Here is a 21,184-nt window from a genome sequence, read left to right on the forward strand (position 1 = left end):
AAGGATCTTTCAGCCCAATAAGTCCTGGGAGTTCTCAATTGCCCCTGTAGCAGGGCTAATTGCCCCTTGATGCAACTGGGGGGTGGGAGGGGAGGATTAGACTGAACAAGGTTCTTAATCTCAGTAGTCACACAGGTTTCTACAAAGGGGGACCCCCTCGCTCAAGCTATAGCAATAGTGAGCATGACTCCCCTGATGGTGGTCTTGAAGCCATCACATATTGTATATAGAGAGGTCTCTTGGGTGTCGTTAATAATAAAAATAAATTAACGTGCTGCATAAATTAAGACTCTGGCTCAGCTCTACAAGATTTGACTTTCCCACAGATAATGCCTGAACTTGGTTCAGCACACCAATGCTTGAGTGTGAAAGTTCAGGCTGTTGTAGCCCCACACAACCCTGCTCAACATACTTGTTGATGTGGTTGGTGTCTGTGTTTTCTGGGTTACTAACAGACCCTTAAAGGGGGATCAAGGATGCAGTGGTAATTTAAACCCAATTTCTTGCATTACACTAGCACAAACACGTACTGAAGTAGGAAAAGACACTTTATATTTAAAAAAGTGTTTATTACATGAGTAATAACCACATTCAATATAATTAAACAATACTGATGCAGGTCACCAACAGCGAGAATAGATAGAACTTTTCTAACATGGGTGGTTGTCCATGCCAGCTAATAATAGTTTAGTGCCCTCTGCTCAGAAAACTGGCAATTTTGGTGCTCCTACCAGTTCCACTTGCTGATCGTGATGGAAACCTCCTCTTAAATCACAATCAGGAGATAGAATACAACCTTTGGAAGGTTACTTTTTGGAAGACAGGAATTCTTCCACAAATATCAGCGATGCATCACAGGGAAAGGAAGTTCAGTTTTAGTGGTAGCAGAAGGATGAATAAGGGGGTGCCAACACTATCACAAATGCAAGACCATTTCAATGGTGCTGACCACCTTACACAGTAAGATCCTGTACTGCGGTTTCTGCCAACAATCGTGGAGTGCAGCTATAGGAGACTGAATGTCCTAGAGTCGATTAAGTTGTGGATAATACACCCGACAAGGATCTATGGGCTGACAGACAGGTTAGATGTTTACGTTAGGTGCAAAAGCGTAGCCACTAGATACTCAGGAAATGTTTTTTTAATATGCTGTAGGAGACTGTGCACTATGCCCAGAACTACTGCGTGTTTTTCTTTTCAGTATTTAGTGGCAATCTCAGACTACTACAGGTTTAGCTTTTACAGTAACCTCCCTTACAGCATCTGATCTGCGAGAGGCAAAAGGTCTTTCACTCTCTCAATGTTTTACACTGAGTGTCTGATGACAGAGGGAGGTCTCTTACCATCCAGTCAATTTCAAGGCAGTTAATAACTTTACCTCTAACACCTGGCAAGAAGATACAAAACCTCATTTCAAACGCAGGCCTGCTAAAAACCATCATCAAGTCTATAGAAAGTGAGAACATGTACCTTTGACTTATCGTCTAGTACACAGTGTGTAGACATGTTTCTCAAAACTCCATACTGAATCACCTGTATATTGAATTGATGGCCAACACAGGCACCCTCCAAACAAAAATGCTAAAGACTGTATAGGTAAAAATAAAAAGTACTATTGTAGCCATGTCCAAGTATACCTACCAACTCTGAAAAGAGAAGTCCAAGTTTCCAAGTTCACAAGGTTTTTCTGCCATGGAGCAAGAGGAGGTCTACAGAAGTCTATACTGCAGCAGGCACCCATTTTGGATTTAATGGCAGTTACTTCAAGAAACATATTTTCTTGTAGGCCCTGAGGTGAGCAGGGGTTGTTCTCCCTCGATTTTTGACTTTCACTTCTACCCTTGCCAGAGGTGGCATTGTTTATAATACTGGTGACATCCATGTGTTTTTTCTATTCCTAAAAAGGCTGCAGGTAGCATTCATAACATCTTTGTTGGGTTGAGGGAGTAGTCGGATATGCATCCACCATGTCACCCGCCACTTCACACACAGCTACTGTGAATCATGCCACTTATGCCCTTTACATTCCAAAAAGAGCGAGGGGAACTTTGAAGCCATACTCCCTTAGTGATTGTGTTCGGTCATACCGTGACAACATAAACAGGAGTTAGGCATTGCTGAATGGCTCTCATTGTTGGGATTCTCACCATCACCCATTTCACAGACTTCTTGTTCCCTTGACTACTGGTGCATTCAACTGACCACCATGATTCTCTTGTTTTAAGCACTGCTTGTGCGGTTAGCCCCGTTCCTGTAGCTCCCAACATACGTAAGATATTATATGATTTTATTTTTTTACATCAGTTGTTTCTAGTGAATTTTCTGAATAGATGTTTGACTTGACAATCAGTGCAGGAAGGGATGTCTTTCATCTAGAAAAACATTAAAATGCAGGATGTCCCAATGTCAAATCTTACCTTCACTTATGGACTGTCTTATTAGGTATATGGTTTTTGTCCAACAGGTTAACCGTGAAGGGATACCACACGTTTTAAGAATGATGTCTCTCATACATATTAGCACAAACATTGCTATAGCCCAAATACTTAAGAAATGCTTGTATATGCTTATAATGCTTACATATGTTTTCAGGAGCAGGCGACAGAGTTCTAGATTATGTAATTTTCAACTGAAAAGCCTAAAATCAAAGTGTTACATCCTCAATTATAATCAAACATACTTACAGAATAGAGGCACTTGAGTGACCGTCATGGTATCATCTGTATATTCTGGCTCAGTATAAGGGCGTACAGCTGTCAACAAAAAGGAAAGGTTACATACCTAAAACACTTAGTACATTTAGCCTCTCTCTCATCAGAGAGAGATACAGGCATGTAATGGTTGATCTTTGGGGACCCAGTTCTGCTCAAAGAAAAAAATTGCAACATGGTTAAACATGTTTAAAACCCAACGTCAGCAGTCAAGATGAAAGGCAGGTCACAGATCATTATTATAGGTACACAAGGAAACATGACCTGGTTTTTCATGCTTAAAAGAACAAGACATGACGGATGTAAGCAGTCTGGATGAAGGGTGCTGGTGTGACCATGTACAATAAGGAATAAAAAAAATCTGTCATAGGTTAAATGGATATCACAAGTCACGATGGATATCACAAGTCACGATGGAATTCCATGACTTCTATATTGCCACAAAACACATTAGTAACTTTCAAAATCCTTAATGTACAGAGGGGATACCTTATCCCATATATTGATCATGTCATTTGGTACCAAGAAAATACCATAAAATATGGTAAAAAATAATTGTTATATTTATTTGTAAATCACCCCGGTGGTACAGCAACTAGGACACAATTAACTGAAGGGATTACACATGCACGCCACTCAAACCTAAAGTAATGTGTCTGTGTTGCAGCTTGGTTAAAAGATGGCACGCCTCTGACATTATTGCAATACACTATTAACTACAGAGTGCTTTAAAAGAGACATCTTCATATGATCAGAATTGTGTTGCACAAACAGGCATATGTAATGGAACACATACATATTTGCTTTACTAGCCCTGTTCTAATGGCTGATAGCTATTATTCCACCGACCTCACCCCATCTTCAACTCATGTAGGGCTCTAAAGATATGGTACACACCCTTTCCTCTCTCAGGAGTGAAGGCTGCCAGAGACAATGCAGCTGTAGATCAAGCACTAGGAACTGCAAAAAAGAAAGGATGTAATTTGCAGTAAAAGGTACTGGGGTTCAGAACGTCTAGCTGACACAATATTAAACCAATATGTGTGATGTACACTATATCCAAAGGATGATGGGAATGTTTTCAAAGGCACTTTTCATACATACTTTGAAATCAAGAAGCTCTTAAAGATTTAAGCTTGAAATAGTCGACAATATACCAGTTAGCCCTGGGAATTGTTTAAAAAGTTGCAGATCAGACAGCACGCTCAATTTGTAATGTGCTTAATGTAATTAAATAATATTCTGTAGAAAAATAAGTCTTTGTTCTCCACGTTTTAACCCTGGCTAAAATATCTTATTTTCTCCAATGATTGACTAGAAAAATAAACAAAAAAATAAACCACAGACTGCACAAGTTGTGAACTGCCTGATTTATCGGATTAGTACATGAACTATGTTATAGGCAGATTCTTGCCTCACACTGTTAGCACTATATCAGAAGAGCACAGATGGGTGTGTGGGGTAAATAGGAGACCATGTACAGTATCAAATTCAGAAATAGAACCAAGACTAATTCTACACCAGTGATTTCCTCTGAACAGTAGTTTCCTCTTTTCAGGCTACTAAAGGCCACATGCTAATATAATATATTGCCAGCCATTCTTACCTAGGTCTATTCCTTTCAACGGGCCAGAAAACACTTTAATGGCATCCAGATACTTTTGCTGAAACGAGAAAAACAACCTTCATTAAAAAAAAAAAAAGTAGAGATCATTAATATTTCGCACAAACCAATAAATGCAAGCAGACAAAATTAGCAACACTGATAGTTTACATAAACATCGGATCACCCCATGGCTTAAACAACAGGTTTTCTTGTGAGCTGTTGGTTCCCCCTGTCTTTGTGCCTCTGACGTCCTTTTTTAGACTGCGTGCTGCATTTCACTTTTGATGGCTTTAGGACTCTGGGCAATTTACCACTGCTGATCAGTGATAATGTGCAAGTGCTCCCTCTGCAAATTGTATTGGTGATTGGTTTCTCCATTATTTGTCTATTTTAGTTACTTATAAGGCACTAGTGAAGTGCACTATGTGTGTCCAGGGTCTGTGAATCAAATGCTATTAGTGGGCTTGCAGCACTAATTGTGCCACCCAATTGAGCAGTCCTGTAAAAATGTCTCAGACCTGTCATTGCAGTGTCTGTGTGGGGAGTTTTGACCTGTAGGCCCAAGGCAGACACAAGGGCAGGATGCAGTGAAGTGGTGTAGTGAACATGCCCTGATAGAGAAATGCTGCTAATTTTTTTTTTCTCACTACTGCAAGGCCTACCTCTCCCATAGGGTAACATGGGGATTACCTTGAATTATCTTTCAAGTTTAATTTCCCATTGGGAGTAGATAAAGATATGGAGTCTGTGGTCTCTGAAATCACAATTTAAAAATACAAACTAAAAAACCAACCTCACCAAAAGATGTAAGTTTGAAAATTCCACTTTTCCCTGCTTAACCGTTCTGTGCCTCTGCCTGTCTGTGCAATAAATGTCTGGATCAGAATGACAGTTGGGCTGTTTGTGAATTCACTTTAGACATTCATACAAAAAGGAGCTCAGGTGTTTCCTGCATATCCGGATGGGACTTCCTGGTGGCAGGACATGACATTTGCACCTGAATAGGGCTGTGCCTGTCCTGAAACAAAGCAATCTCCAACTTCCTGGAGTCTGTGTGCAAACAGGGGAGGAAGGGCAGGGTCTTGTGTACTACAAAGACTTTTCTTTTAAGTTTGCCTACTTCAAAGGCAGAAATTAGTAGAAGTATTGGACCTCTGAGACCACAACTTTAAAATCCATCTGGATTGATGACATTCTGCCAGGAAGAAGAGCTGGATGTTGTAGGAGGGACAGCCACTCTGCCTGGGGCTTTGCTGAGCTGGCCTGCTGCTTCTGTCTTGGCAATGAAAGGAATGGACTTTGCTTTTTACACCCTCCTTCAGAAGGTTCTCCAAAGGCTTGGGCTGAGCTTGCCTCCTGTTAGAAGTCTCAGAGACATTAAAGATTTCATCTGCCAGTACCTGGGCTTTCCTGCTGAGAGTCCTGATTTGCCACGGGGTGCCAAATCCAGTGCCTGTGCCATTGGGATTGAGTTCTGGGGCAACTAAGAAGAAACCAAATACATCGACTACAGAGCGACTTCGGAACCGGCACCGCTCTGCTGCCTGCACCGGACCCGTTGTCCCCGCTGAGTGCAACGACTGACTGACGTAGCTGCAGCACCTCTGAAGTCCCGCCCCCAGCTTGAGTCCTAAGTGCCGGGTCCCCAACGTACGAGACACCAGACTCCGCCGCAGCACCTGTGGCCCTGTGGTGTGATCACGAAATCAACGCTTCGCATTTTGACCTGCTGGATTCATTGACCCCACCAGATCATAAGGTACCGATGCCCCACCACCAAAGCTGCATCACTTCCCTTGCAACTCTAAGGAACCAACATCTCAGCTCCCCTGCCTAGCAGTATGGAACTGACACGTCACCTATTCAGTAGCAGTAAGGAATCAATGCTGCACTGGCTCTGGCAACGCCTCACCGCCCAACTCTGTGCAATGTCTTTGATTCATTGTTTTCCAAAGGTACTGTACGTGTGACTCCGTGACCATCCCACACTCCCTCGCGAGTGGAGTTGGACTGTTTAAACGACCCAGTCAAGACGTTATGATAGCCATAGTTCGAGCTATTGTGTTTCTAATCGCTTTACTGAGATTTATTCTTTACAAATTTGTATCTTTGCTTGTGTATGTTGGATTTGTGTCGTTTTGGTCATTTTACTCAGATACATATATTAGCTATTTTTCTAAATTGCTGTGGAGTACTTTTGTGGTGTTTTCACTGTGTTACTGAGTGTGGGTACAAATACTTTACACATTGCCTCTGAGATGAGCTTCACTGTTCGTGTCAAGCTACCAAGGGGGTGAGCAAGGGTCATCTTAGCTGTGTGCCTCCATTACCCTGGCTAGAGTGAGGGTCCCTACTTGGTCAGGGTGCAAACCACTGCCAAGTAGAGACCCCATTTCCAACATGAGCCAACTTTAAAGGTATTTTAACTGACTTCATCCTCAACCTTTCCAACATCTTATCCCTGAGCCCCACACTGTTTAATCTTTATGTGTATCTGTAAGGAAATGCCTCCTTGGCATGGTTGCCCCCTGACTTTTTGCCTTTGCTGATGCTATGTTTACAATTGAAAGTGTGCTGAGGCCTGCTAACCAGGCCCCAGCACCAGTGTTCTTTCCCTAACCTGTACTTTTGTATCCACAATTGGCAGACCCTGGCATCCAGATAAGTCCCTTGTAACTGGTACTTCTAGTACCAAGGGCCCTGATACCAAGGAAGGTCTCTAAGAGCTGCAGCATGTCTTATGCCACCCTGGAGACCTCTCACTCAGCACAGACACACTGCTTGCCAGCTTGTGTGTGCTAGTGAGGACAAAACGAGTAAGTCGACATGGCACTCCCCTCAGGGTGCCATGCCAGCCTCTCACTGCCTATGCAGTATAGGTAAGACACCCCTCTAGCAGGCCTTACAGCCCTAAGGCAGGGTGCACTATACCATAGGTGAGGGTACCAGTGCATGAGCATGGTACCCCTACAGTGTCTAAACAAAACCTTAGACATTGTAAGTGCAGGGTAGCCATAAGAGTATATGGTCTGGGAGTCTGTCAAACACGAACTCCACAGCACCATAATGGCTACACTGAAAACTGGGAAGTTTGGTATCAAACTTCTCAGCACAATAAATGCACACTGATGCCAGTGTACATTTTATTGTAAAATACACCCCAGAGGGCACCTTAGAGGTGCCCCCTGAAACCTATCCGACTATCTGTGTAGGCTGACTGGTTCCAGCAGCCTGCCACACTAGAGACATGTTGCTGGCCCCATGGGGAGAGTGCCTTTGTCACTCTGAGGCCAGTAACAAAGCCTGCACTGGGTGGAGATGCTAACACCTCCCCCAGGCAGGAGCTGTAACACCTGGCGGTGAGCCTCAAAGGCTCACCCCTTTGTCACAGCCCAGCAGGGCACTCCAGCTTAGTGGAGTTGCCCGCCCCCTCCGGCCACGGCCCCCACTTTTGGCGGCAAGGCTGGAGGGAACAAAGAAAGCAACAAGGAGGAGTCACTGGCCAGTCAGGACAGCCCCTAAGGTGTCCTGAGCTGAGGTGACTCTGACTTTTAGAAATCCTCCATCTTGCAGATGGAGGATTCCCCCAATAGGGTTAGGATTGTGACCCCCTCCCCTTGGGAGGGGGCACAAAGAGGGTGTACCCACCCTCAGGGCTAGTAGCCATTGGCTACTAACCCCCCAGACCTAAACACGCCCTTAAATTTAGTATTTAAGGGCTACCCTGAACCCTAGAAAATTAGATTCCTGCAACTACAAGAAGAAGGACTGCCTAGCTGAAAAACCCCTGCAGAGGAAGACCAGAAGACGACAACTGCCTTGGCTCCAGAAACTCACCGGCCTGTCTCCTGCCTTCCAAAGATCCTGCTCCAGCGACGCCTTCCAAAGGGACCAGCGACCTCGACATCCTCTGAGGACTGCCCCTGCTTCGAAAAGACAAGAAACTCCCGAGGACAGCGGACCTGCTCCAAAGAAAAGCTGCAACTTTGTTTCCAGCAGCTTTAAAGAACCCTGCAAGCTCCCCGCAAAAGGCGTGAGACTTGCAACACTGCACCCGGCGACCCCGACTCGGTTGGTGGCGATCCAACACCTCAGGAGGGACCCCAGGACTACTCTAAGACTGTGAGTACAAAAACCTGTCCCCCCTGAGCCCCCACAGCGCCGCCTGCAGAGGGAATCCCGAGGCTTCCCCTGACCGCGACTCTTTGAAACCAAAGTCCCGACACCTGGGAGAGACCCTGCACCCGCAGCCCCCAGGACCTGAAGGACCGGACTTTCACTGGAGGAGTGACCCCCAGGAGTCCCTCTCCCTTGCCCAAGTGGAGGTTTCCCCGAGGAACCCCCCCCTTGCCTGCCTGCAGCGCTGAAGAGATCCCTAGATCTCCCATTGACTTCCATTACAAACCCGACGCTTGTTTCTACACTGCACCCGGCCGCCCCCGCGCTGCTGAGGGTGAAATTTCTGTGTGGACTTGTGTCCCCCCCGGTGCCCTACAAAACCCCCCCTGGTCTGCCCTCCGAAGACGCGGGTACTCACCTGCAAGCAGACCGGAACCGGGGCACCCCCTTCTCTCCATTCTAGCCTATGTGTTTTGGGCACCACTTTGAACTCTGCACCTGACCGGCCCTGAGCTGCTGGTGTGGTGACTTTGGGGTTGCTCTGAACCCCCAACGGTGGGCTACCTTGGACCAAGAACTAAGCCCTGTAAGTGCCTTACTTACCTGGTAAAACTAACAAATACTTACCTCCCCTAGGAACTGTGAAAATTGCACTAAGTGTCCACTTTTAAAACAGCTATTTGTGAATAACTTGAAAAGTATACATGCAATTTTGATGATTTGAAGTTCCTAAAGTACTTACCTGCAATACCTTTCGAATGAGATATTACATGTAGAATTTGAACCTGTGGTTCTTAAAATAAACTAAGAAAAGATATTTTTCTATATAAAAACCTATTGGCTGGATTGGTCTCTGAGTGTGTGTACCTCATTTATTGTCTATGTGTATGTACAACAAATGCTTAACACTACTCCTTGGATAAGCCTACTGCTCGACCACACTACCACAAAATAGAGCATTAGTATTATCTATTTTTACCACTATTTTACCTCTAAGGGGAACCCTTGGACTCTGTGCATGCTATTCCTTACTTTGAAATAGCACATACAGAGCCAACTTCCTACATTGGTGGATCAGCGGTGGGGTACAAGACTTTGCATTTGCTGGACTACTCAGCCAATACCTGATCACACGACAAATTCCAAAATTGTCATTAGAAATTGATTTTTGCAATTTGAAAAGTTTTCTAAATTCTTAAAAGACCTGCTAGGGCCTTGTGTTAGATCCTGTTTAGCATTTCTTTTAGAGTTTAAAAGTTTGGTAAAAGTTTGAATTAGATTCTAGAACCAGTTTTAGTTTCTTAAAAAGTATTCCAACTTTTAGAAGCATAATGTCTAGCACAGATGTGAATGTGGTGGAACTCGACACCACACCTTACCTCCATCTACAGATGAGAGAGCTAAGGTCACTCTGTAAACTAAAGAAAATAGCAATGGGCCCCAAACCTACCAAAGTACAGCTCCAGGAGCTTTTGGCAGAGTTTGAAAAGGCCAACCCCTCTGAGGATGGCAACTCAGAGGATGAAGATAGTGACTTGGAGGGAAATTCCCCCCCTCCAGTCCTACTTAGGGAGAGCAGGGCTTCTCAAGCCCTGACTCCACAAATAATAGTCAGAGATGCTGGTTCCCTCACAGGAGGGACCAACAACTCTGAAATCACTGAGGATAACTCCAGTGAAGAGGACATCCAGTTAGCCAGGATGGCCAAAAGATTGGCTTTGGAAAGACAGATCCTAGCCATAGAGAGGGAAAGACAAGAGATGGGCCTAGGACCCATCAATGGTGGCAGCAACATAAATAGGGTCAGAGATTCTCCTGACATGTTGAAAATCCCCAAAGGGATTGTAACTAAATATGAAGATGGTGATGACATCACCAAATGGTTCACAGCTTTTGAGAGGGCTTGTGTAACCAGAAAAGTGAACAGATCTCACTGGGGTGCTCTCCTTTGGGAAATGTTCACAGGAAAGTGTAGGGATAGACTCCTCACACTCTCTGGACAAGATGCAGAATCTTATGACCTCATGAAGGGTACCCTGATTGAGGGCTTTGGATTCTCCACTGAGGAGTACAGGATTAGGTTCAGGGGGGCTCAAAAATCCTCGAGCCAGACCTGGGTTGACTTTGTTGACTACTCAGTGAAAACACTAGATGGTTGGATTCAAGGCAGTGGTGTAAGTAATTATGATGGGCTGTACAATTTATTTGTGAAAGAACACCTGTTAAGTAATTGTTTCAATGATAAACTGCATCAGCATCTGGTAGACCTAGGACCAATTTCTCCCCAAGAATTGGGAAAGAAGGCGGACCATTGGGTCAAGACAAGGGTGTCCAAGACTTCAACAGGGGGTGACCAAAAGAAAGGGGTCACAAAGACTCCCCAGCAGAAGGGTGATGAGACAACCAAAACTAAAAATAGTAAAGAGTCTTCTACAGGCCCCCAAAAACCTGCACAGGAGGGTGGGCCCAGAGCCTCTTCACAAAACAATGGGTACAAGGGTAAAAACTTTGATCCCAAAAAGGCCTGGTGTCATAGCTGTAAACAGCATGGACACCAAACTGGAGACAAGGCCTGTCCCAAGAAAGGTTCCACTCCAAACTCCCATCCAGGTAACACTGGTATGGCTAGTCTCCAAGTGGGATCAACAGTGTGCCCAGAGCAAATCAGGGTCCACACTGAAGCTACTCTAGTTTCTGAGGGTGGGGTGGATTTAGCCACACTAGCTGTCTGGCCGCCTAACATGCAAAAATACAGACAGCAACTCTTAATTAATGGGACTAGAATAGAGGGCCTGAGGGATACAGGTGCCAGTGTCACCATGGTGACAGAGAAACTGGTTTCCCCTGGCCAATACCTGACTGGAAAAACTTACACAGTCACCAACGCTGACAATCAGAGAAAAGTACATCCCATGGCAATGGTTACTTTAGAATGGGGAGGGGTCAATGGCCTGAAACAGGTGGTGGTCTCCTCAAATATCCCAGTGGACTGTCTGCTTGGAAATGACCTGGAGTCCTCAGCATGGGCTGAGGTAGAGCTAAAAACCCATGCAGCAATGCTGGGTATCCCTGAACTGGTGTGTGTGAAAACAAGAGCACAATGCAAGGCACAGGGTGAAAAAGTAGAGCTGGAGTCTGGAAAAATGGCCCAGCCTACCAAGAGAACAGGAAAGTCAGTTGGGAAACCAACTGCAACACAGCAAAAGAAAGGGAACCTCTCTTCTCAGGAAGAAGTTCTGCCCTCTGAGGGAACTGAGCCTTTGGAGCTTGAACCTTATCAGGTTGAGCTCTTAGGCCCAGGGGGACCCTCAAGGGAAGAGCTGTGTAAGGGACAAGAAACCTGTCCCTCTCTTGAAGGCCTTAGGCAGCAAGCTGCTGAAGAGTCCAAAGGCAAGAAAAATGGAACACATAGGGTCTATTGGGAAGATGGGCTCCTGTACACTGAGGCCAGAGACCCCAAACCTGGTGCCACTAGGAGAGTGGTAGTGCCTCAGCTGTTCAGAGAGTTCATCCTAACATTGGCCCATGACATTCCCCTTGCTGGACATTTGGGACAAACCAAGACGTGGGAGAGGTTAGTCAACCACTTCTACTGGCCCAATATGTCCAACATGGTTAAGGAGTTTTGCCTCTCCTGCCCCACCTGTCAAGCCAGTGGTAAGACAGGTGGGCATCCAAAGGCCCCCCTCATTCCACTTCCAGTGGTGGGGGTGCCCTTTGAAAGAGTGGGTGTGGACATAGTTGGTCCACTGGAACCTCCCACAGCCTCAGGAAATATGTATATCCTGGTAGTAGTGGATCATGCTACCAGATATCCTGAAGCTATTCCCCTTAGGTCGACTACTGCCCCTGCAGTAGCCAAGGCCCTCATTGGTATCTTTACCAGAGTGGGTTTCCCTAAGGAGGTGGTGTCTGACAGAGGTACCAACTTCATGTCAGCATACCTAAAGCACATGTGGAATGAGTGTGGAGTGACTTATAAATTCACTACCCCTTACCATCCACAAACTAATGGCTTAGTTGAGAGATTCAACAAGACATTAAAGGGCATGATCATGGGGCTCCCAGAAAAACTCAAAAGGAGATGGGATGTCCTCCTGCCATGTCTGCTTTTCGCTTACAGGGAGGTACCACAGAAGGGAGTAGGGTTCTCACCCTTTGAACTTCTGTTTGGTCATCCTGTAAGGGGACCACTTGCCCTTGTTAAAGAAGGCTGGGAGAGACCTCTCCATGAGCCTAAACAGGACATAGTGGACTATGTACTTGGCCTTCGCTCTAGAATGGCAGAGTACATGGAAAAGGCAACCAAAAACCTTGAGGCCAGCCAACAACTCCAGAAGTTTTGGTATGACCAAAAGGCTGCACTGGTTGAGTTCCAACCAGGGCAGAAAGTCTGGGTTCTGGAGCCTGTGGCTCCCAGGGCACTCCAGGACAAATGGAGTGGCCCTTACCCAGTACTAGAAAGGAAGAGTCAGGTCACCTACCTGGTGGACCTGGGCACAAGCAGGAGCCCCAAGAGGGTGATCCATGTGAACCGCCTTAAGCTCTTCCATGACAGAGCTGATGTGAATCTGTTGATGGTAACAGATGAGGATCAGGAGGCAGAGAGTGAACCTCTCCCTGATCTTCTGTCATCAGACCCAAAAGATGGCACAGTAGATGGAGTGATCTACTCAGACACCCTCTCTGGCCAACAGCAGGCTGATTGTAGGAGAGTCCTACAACAGTTTCCTGAGCTTTTCTCCCTAACCCCTGGTCAGACACACCTGTGTACCCATGATGTGGACACAGGAGACAGCATGCCTGTCAAGAACAAAATCTTCAGACAGTCTGACCATGTTAAGGAAAGCATCAAGATGGAAGTCCACAAGATGCTGGAATTGGGAGTGATTGAGCGCTCTGACAGCCCCTGGGCTAGCCCAGTGGTCTTAGTCCCCAAACCTCACACCAAAGATGGAAAGAAAGAGATGAGGTTTTGTGTGGACTACAGAGGGCTCAACTCTGTCACCAAGACAGATGCCCATCCAATTCCAAGAGCTGATGAGCTCATTGATAAGTTAGGTGCTGCCAAATTTCTAAGTACCTTTGACTTGACAGCAGGGTACTGGCAAATAAAAATGGCACCTGGAGCAAAAGAAAAGACAGCATTCTCCACACCTGATGGGCATTATCAGTTTTCTGTTATGCCCTTTGGTTTAAAGAATGCCCCTGCCACCTTCCAAAGGTTGGTGAATCAAGTCCTTGCTGGCTTGGAGTCCTTTAGCACAGCTTATCTTGATGATATTGCTGTCTTTAGCTCCACCTGGCAGGATCACCTGGTCCACCTGAAGAAGGTTTTGAAGGCTCTGCAATCTGCAGGCCTCTCTATCAAGGCATCCAAATGCCAGATAGGGCAGGGAACTGTGGTTTACTTGGGCCACCTTGTAGGTGGAGGCCAAGTTCAGCCACTCCAACCCAAGATCCAGACCATTCTGGACTGGGTAGCTCCAAAAACCCAGACTCAAGTCAGGGCATTCCTTGGCTTGACTGGGTACTACAGGAGGTTTGTGAAGGGATATGGATCCATTGTGACAGCCCTCACTGAGCTCACCTCCAAGAAAATGCCCAAGAAAGTGAACTGGACTGTGGACTGCCAACAGGCCTTTGACACCCTGAAACAAGCAATGTGCTCAGCACCAGTTCTCAAAGCTCCAGATTATTCTAAGCAGTTCATTGTGCAGACTGATGCCTCTGAACATGGGATAGGGGCAGTTTTGTCCCAAACAAATGATGATGGCCTTGACCAGCCTGTTGCTTTCATTAGCAGGAGGTTACTCCCCAGGGAGCAGCGTTGGAGTGCCATTGAGAGGGAGGCCTTTGCTGTGGTTTGGTCCCTGAAGAAGCTGAGACCATACCTCTTTGGGACTCACTTCCTAGTTCAAACTGACCACAGACCTCTCAAATGGCTGATGCAAATGAAAGGTGAAAATCCTAAACTGTTGAGGTGGTCCATCTCCCTACAGGGAATGGACTTTATAGTGGAACACAGACCTGGGACTGCCCATGCCAATGCAGATGGCCTTTCCAGGTTCTTCCACTTAGAAAATGAAGACTCTCTTGGGAAAGGTTAGTCTCATCCTCTTTCGTTTGGGGGGGGGTTGTGTAAGGAAATGCCTCCTTGGCATGGTTGCCCCCTGACTTTTTGCCTTTGCTGATGCTATGTTTACAATTGAAAGTGTGCTGAGGCCTGCTAACCAGGCCCCAGCACCAGTGTTCTTTCCCTAACCTGTACTTTTGTATCCACAATTGGCAGACCCTGGCATCCAGATAAGTCCCTTGTAACTGGTACTTCTAGTACCAAGGGCCCTGATACCAAGGAAGGTCTCTAAGGGCTGCAGCATGTCTTATGCCACCCTGGAGACCTCTCACTCAGCACAGACACACTGCTTGCCAGCTTGTGTGTGCTAGTGAGGACAAAACGAGTAAGTCGACATGGCACTCCCCTCAGGGTGCCATGCCAGCCTCTCACTGCCTATGCAGTATAGGTAAGACACCCCTCTAGCAGGCCTTACAGCCCTAAGGCAGGGTGCACTATACCATAGGTGAGGGTACCAGTGCATGAGCATGGTACCCCTACAGTGTCTAAACAAAACCTTAGACATTGTAAGTGCAGGGTAGCCATAAGAGTATATGGTCTGGGAGTCTGTCAAACACGAACTCCACAGCACCATAATGGCTACACTGAAAACTGGGAAGTTTGGTATCAAACTTCTCAGCACAATAAATGCACACTGATGCCAGTGTACATTTTATTGTAAAATACACCCCAGAGGGCACCTTAGAGGTGCCCCCTGAAACCTATCCGACTATCTGTGTAGGCTGACTGGTTCCAGCAGCCTGCCACACTAGAGACATGTTGCTGGCCCCATGGGGAGAGTGCCTTTGTCACTCTGAGGCCAGTAACAAAGCCTGCACTGGGTGGAGATGCTAACACCTCCCCCAGGCAGGAGCTGTAACACCTGGCGGTGAGCCTCAAAGGCTCACCCCTTTGTCACAGCCCAGCAGGGCACTCCAGCTTAGTGGAGTTGCCCGCCCCCTCCGGCCACGGCCCCCACTTTTGGCGGCAAGGCTGGAGGGAACAAAGAAAGCAACAAGGAGGAGTCACTGGCCAGTCAGGACAGCCCCTAAGGTGTCCTGAGCTGAGGTGACTCTGACTTTTAGAAATCCTCCATCTTGCAGATGGAGGATTCCCCCAATAGGGTTAGGATTGTGACCCCCTCCCCTTGGGAGGGGGCACAAAGAGGGTGTACCCACCCTCAGGTCTAGTAGCCATTGGCTACTAACCCCCCAGACCTAAACACGCCCTTAAATTTAGTATTTAAGGGCTACCCTGAACCCTAGAAAATTAGATTCCTGCAACTACAAGAAGAAGGACTGCCTAGCTGAAAAACCCCTGCAGAGGAAGACCAGAAGACGACAACTGCCTTGGCTCCAGAAACTCACCGGCCTGTCTCCTGCCTTCCAAAGATCCTGCTCCAGCGACGCCTTCCAAAGGGACCAGCGACCTCGACATCCTCTGAGGACTGCCCCTGCTTCGAAAAGACAAGAAACTCCCGAGGACAGCGGACCTGCTCCAAAGAAAAGCTGCAACTTTGTTTCCAGCAGCTTTAAAGAACCCTGCAAGCTCCCCGCAAAAGGCGTGAGACTTGCAACACTGCACCCGGCGACCCCGACTCGGTTGGTGGCGATCCAACACCTCAGGAGGGACCCCAGGACTACTCTAAGACTGTGAGTACAAAAACCTGTCCCCCCTGAGCCCCCACAGCGCCGCCTGCAGAGGGAATCCCGAGGCTTCCCCTGACCGCGACTCTTTGAAACCAAAGTCCCGACACCTGGGAGAGACCCTGCACCCGCAGCCCCCAGGACCTGAAGGACCGGACTTTCACTGGAGGAGTGACCCCCAGGAGTCCCTCTCCCTTGCCCAAGTGGAGGTTTCCCCGAGGAACCCCCCCCTTGCCTGCCTGCAGCGCTGAAGAGATCCCTAGATCTCCCATTGACTTCCATTACAAACCCGACGCTTGTTTCTACACTGCACCCGGCCGCCCCCGCGCTGCTGAGGGTGAAATTTCTGTGTGGACTTGTGTCCCCCCCGGTGCCCTACAAAACCCCCCCTGGTCTGCCCTCCGAAGACGCGGGTACTCACCTGCAAGCAGACCGGAACCGGGGCACCCCCTTCTCTCCATTCTAGCCTATGTGTTTTGGGCACCACTTTGAACTCTGCACCTGACCGGCCCTGAGCTGCTGGTGTGGTGACTTTGGGGTTGCTCTGAACCCCCAACGGTGGGCTACCTTGGACCAAGAACTAAGCCCTGTAAGTGCCTTACTTACCTGGTAAAACTAACAAATACTTACCTCCCCTAGGAACTGTGAAAATTGCACTAAGTGTCCACTTTTAAAACAGCTATTTGTGAATAACTTGAAAAGTATACATGCAATTTTGATGATTTGAAGTTCCTAAAGTACTTACCTGCAATACCTTTCGAATGAGATATTACATGTAGAATTTGAACCTGTGGTTCTTAAAATAAACTAAGAAAAGATATTTTTCTATATAAAAACCTATTGGCTGGATTTGTCTCTGAGTGTGTGTACCTCATTTATTGTCTATGTGTATGTACAACAAATGCTTAACACTACTCCTTGGATAAGCCTACTGCTCGACCACACTACCACAAAATAGAGCATTAGTATTATCTATTTTTACCACTATTTTACCTCTAAGGGGAACCCTTGGACTCTGTGCATGCTATTCCTTACTTTGAAATAGCACATACAGAGCCAACTTCCTACAGTATCCTTTAGCTGAGATTGTAGAACCTTATGGCCTGTTGCTGGTTTACTATGCCAACAACACTCAGTTGGTGTTCTCATTCTCCACGAACACAAACTTGGATCAATCCAAACTAACCCCCTGTCTCCAATCAGTAGCCAGATGGATGGCTGACTGTATACAAACTAAACAAAGACAAGACTGAGGTGATGTTATTAGGGAACAATCTTTTTCATAGGTCCCAGACTCCTGTCCCTGAAGGGCAGAAAAGGTTACCTCCTCCGAAAGAACCAATAAAGTCTGGGAGTCTGGTTAGATTCCTGCCTTACCATGGATTATCAACCGCAAAATCTGGCAGCCACCTGTTTCAGGCTACTAGGGCTTTTAAGGAAAACATTCAACGTTCTTCCCTTTCAAGCCAAAAAGCTCATTGTTCAAGTTTTTATAATTTTTCACTTGGACTATGGGAATGCTCTTTACTTCAGTTCACCCCAGTATGTGGTAAAGAGACTCCAGGTTGTACACAATGCTGCTGCAGGCCTCCTCTTGAACCTTCCAAGATATCAATCATCCGAACCTACTATAGCTCCCCTCTCCATTGGCTTCCGGTTGAACAAAGTATACATTTTAATTCCCTTTGCATTATACAAAGAGCACTGCATAACTGAGGCCCTGCTCTTTTGAGGCCCATTGCCTCTCATTATACCCCTTATAAGTCCCTCAGATCCTCGACGGCCTCTCTGATGAAGATCCCTCTGGTTAAGAGAGCACGGTGGGGTGGTAGATCCATGGCTCATAAAACAGCAAAACTTAGGAACTCTCTCCCTTTGGAGCTTCTTCAAACCAGTCATGAACTCTCATTTCATAGGAATTTGAAAACCTGGTTGTTCAGAGTTTAACTATGTACCCTCTCAGTCTGTTCCGCTCTAGCGCTGAGAGGCCTTTGGGTTGCCATGCGCTTCGTAATGCTACTAAACTAAACCTCAGAAGGACGAAAACCTGAACCTGTCCAGCTGACACCCAAGCAGCTATACTCCTGTAGCCATTACAGTTACCTAGCTAGAAGATCAGCTATTAAGAAAAATCATTAAGATTGCTCTTTTGAGGTGGCTGTACACCATGAGAAAGAAACTTGTAGAACAATCACCGTTGATGGGGGAAAATAAATATATATATATATATATATATATATATATATATATATATATATCTCTTCTTTATTTCTCTGCTTTCATAGTCTTAAAGTATTTCCATTGGGTGCTGAATGAGCTAGCAATTAATGACAATGTCTTGTGTGTGTATATTTTCATTTATCACTGTTGCCTCTGGACATCAGGTACTGCACTTCAATTTGAGAAACCAAATTACTCTCTCTATACACCATTAGATAGATTTGGAACTCAAATAGCTTGATAAGGTATCAACCCCTAAACTTCATGTCCAGTCATAAATAAACCATTGAAACCCAATCACAAAACTCCAATTCCGTGCTGGGAAATATCTGCAGCAGATAAACCAAAAGACAATGAGTTCATTTGATACAACCTCTCATCACACTCGGCATACCCTAGAACACACCAACAACTAAATGACTTCTGAAAACAGTAAAAGAGCCACAAACATAGCACTGATGTCAGTTTTTAAACAAATCACACTCCGGTGTGCGATGGAATCTTCAAAACAAGGTTGAAAGGTAACAAGACTATGTCAATGCTGCAAGGCCATACTATTGTCAAAATGTGCATTATATTAATAACTATATTTATGACATGAAGGATTAATTTACCACCAGAAAAGTTGGTCAGTGAAAGTAATAATCTGTTGGGACTTAATTCAATAGTAATTTGTATTTGTACTTGCTTGAATGATGCAGGTAAAGAATGGGTGTTTAACTGCATTTATTTCTTGAGTTCACTCAAGGTAGAGAAACGTAATATTTTCTGGTGTACTCACTGTTTAGGAGAGCAGAAGAGCTGCACTATAGCTACAAGGAGAGACATCCTTGGGCAGTCAGTATTGTACGAAGAAGGAAGTAAAGTAGACGTAAGCTTCTGTATATATATTTTTAAAAAGAAAACATCCTGCATAAACAAAGCGGAAGCCAAGCTTGAGTTGATCACTATTCGCTCCTTCGAACACAATGGATCAAAAAGGTATAAAAGATACCAGTATAGGGGGTGGGGTTAGAAATACAGACCAATCGATGGAGGGATACTGAAAAACAGAATTCCGTCATCAGGCCTCATGGCACAGTTAGGTATGTGAGGAGACTTTACGTGTCTTAACATATGATGATAACCTATGCTCGCTGTGCCACTTGATTCAAGCTAGACTGGCTGACGAGGGGTGATACCCCGAAACTGGTCCTAGGATGCTCGTTTCCGGTCCAGGGAGGAGCTGTTCAGGCTGGACTGTTCCAGGGGCGGCTCCTCAGGCCGGCCAAAAATACATGCGCAGTAGACTCTGTCCAATCCAGCAACACAGTGCAGGATTGGAAAGAGCAGACAGAGGCTCCCACTCTGCCTCGTATCCAATCCTACCTCTGCTTGGATTAGGCGCAGGGCAGGCTGGGAGCATGTGCCTGCAACGACGAAGCAGAGCACAGCGAATGGAGCGATGTGGTGCGGAACAAAAGGTAAGTTTTAACTTTTTATTTTTTTGGGTCCCCCACCACACCCTCACTGCTTGCCACGCTCCACCCCCGCTCCTTTTCCCTCCCGCGAGCCACGCCTGGACTGTTCCCACAGGGAGCAGAGTTAAGACTGATTTTTATACGGCTGGGTCCAAACTGGGGTGACATGGGGAGCAAAATAATGATGGATTAAACCCAGATCTGTGACTGGGGGTGGGTGTTTAAAGAGTTTCAACACGCCATCCATTTTTCTAATTAGTGATGTTGATAATCTACTAAAACCATGTTGCTAAAAGGCTGTATACAAGTTAGGTAGGCTATAGACTAATGATCAAATATGATTGGGGCTTATCTAAGCTTTGTCCAATCAAGTATAATAATTACTTGGCTGCTTCTAAAATTCACAATCGTTCTAACGCATGTGACCATACAGAACTCCACAGCCAGCCTCGCCCTGGATTTTCCTAGACAAACCCACATCACCCCCTCCTCAGGGAAGTCCACTGGCTCCAGGTACAGAAAAGATGCCAGTTCACACTACTGGCCCACGCACACAAGGCCATACACAACTGCGGACCCACCCATTTGAAACACCGCCTGAACTTCCATCAGCCCACCACTCACCTTCGCTCCACACTCTCTAACCTTCACCCTCCACATCTGACGTAGCGGATGCAGAGGTCTCTCCTTCTACCTAGCCACAAAGGCATGGAATGAGCTATCCTTTCATCTCTGGACCTACTCAACTCTTCCAGAGTTTCAAAAGTCCCTGAAGACATGGCTAGTAGGCTAATCAACTGGACCCTACCAGTGCCTGGATACCCTTACGTTTAACAAGCAGCACTCCACAAATCTGATTGATTGATTGACGTGATTTGTAGATGAACGGTGCCTATTAAAGAATCATATTGTAAATAGTCATGTAGTGTAGAATGTCAACTATTGTGTGTGCTGATTAAGGTTTAGGGGCAGGAATCTGCATCTACAACATTCAGATAAGAGATGTTCTGATGGGCTTGTCCCCCACCTATTCGAGCATAACTCAGTGGGGGGAGGACTAACAGACACCTGCAGGTTTCCATTTTCTCCAGCATGGTCACAGTGTTTGACCTAAGGGAATTTGCTGGGTTTAACTCCAATAATTTGGGGGTAACATTATGGTGTTGAAAGTGGGGTACAACCCTTGAGGACCTGAAACGAAATCGACAAGTAACATCTGGGGGTATTTTAGATCCTCCTCAATGCTGGGGAAAGTGTGCCACACCCAACTGAGCTGTCTTGGCCGCTTAAGGACTATAACTGATCTG

General features: G+C 46.1%; 1 protein-coding gene across 1 annotated transcript in view; it reads right to left on the reverse strand.

Moving 5' to 3' along the window:
- ELAC2 (elaC ribonuclease Z 2) overlaps positions 1-21,184 on the reverse strand; it is a 227,118-nt gene that overhangs the window by 167,759 nt on the left and 38,175 nt on the right. The window contains exons 5-6 of the mRNA XM_069200369.1: positions 4,318-4,375; positions 2,685-2,753 (exon numbers count right to left, since the gene is read on the reverse strand). Coding sequence (XP_069056470.1) covers positions 2,685-2,753; positions 4,318-4,375 — 127 coding nt within the window. The remainder of the gene's footprint in view (positions 1-2,684; positions 2,754-4,317; positions 4,376-21,184) is intronic.

This window comes from Pleurodeles waltl, chromosome 7, assembly GCF_031143425.1.
Source record: "Pleurodeles waltl isolate 20211129_DDA chromosome 7, aPleWal1.hap1.20221129, whole genome shotgun sequence".
Taxonomy (NCBI): domain Eukaryota; kingdom Metazoa; phylum Chordata; class Amphibia; order Caudata; family Salamandridae; genus Pleurodeles; species Pleurodeles waltl.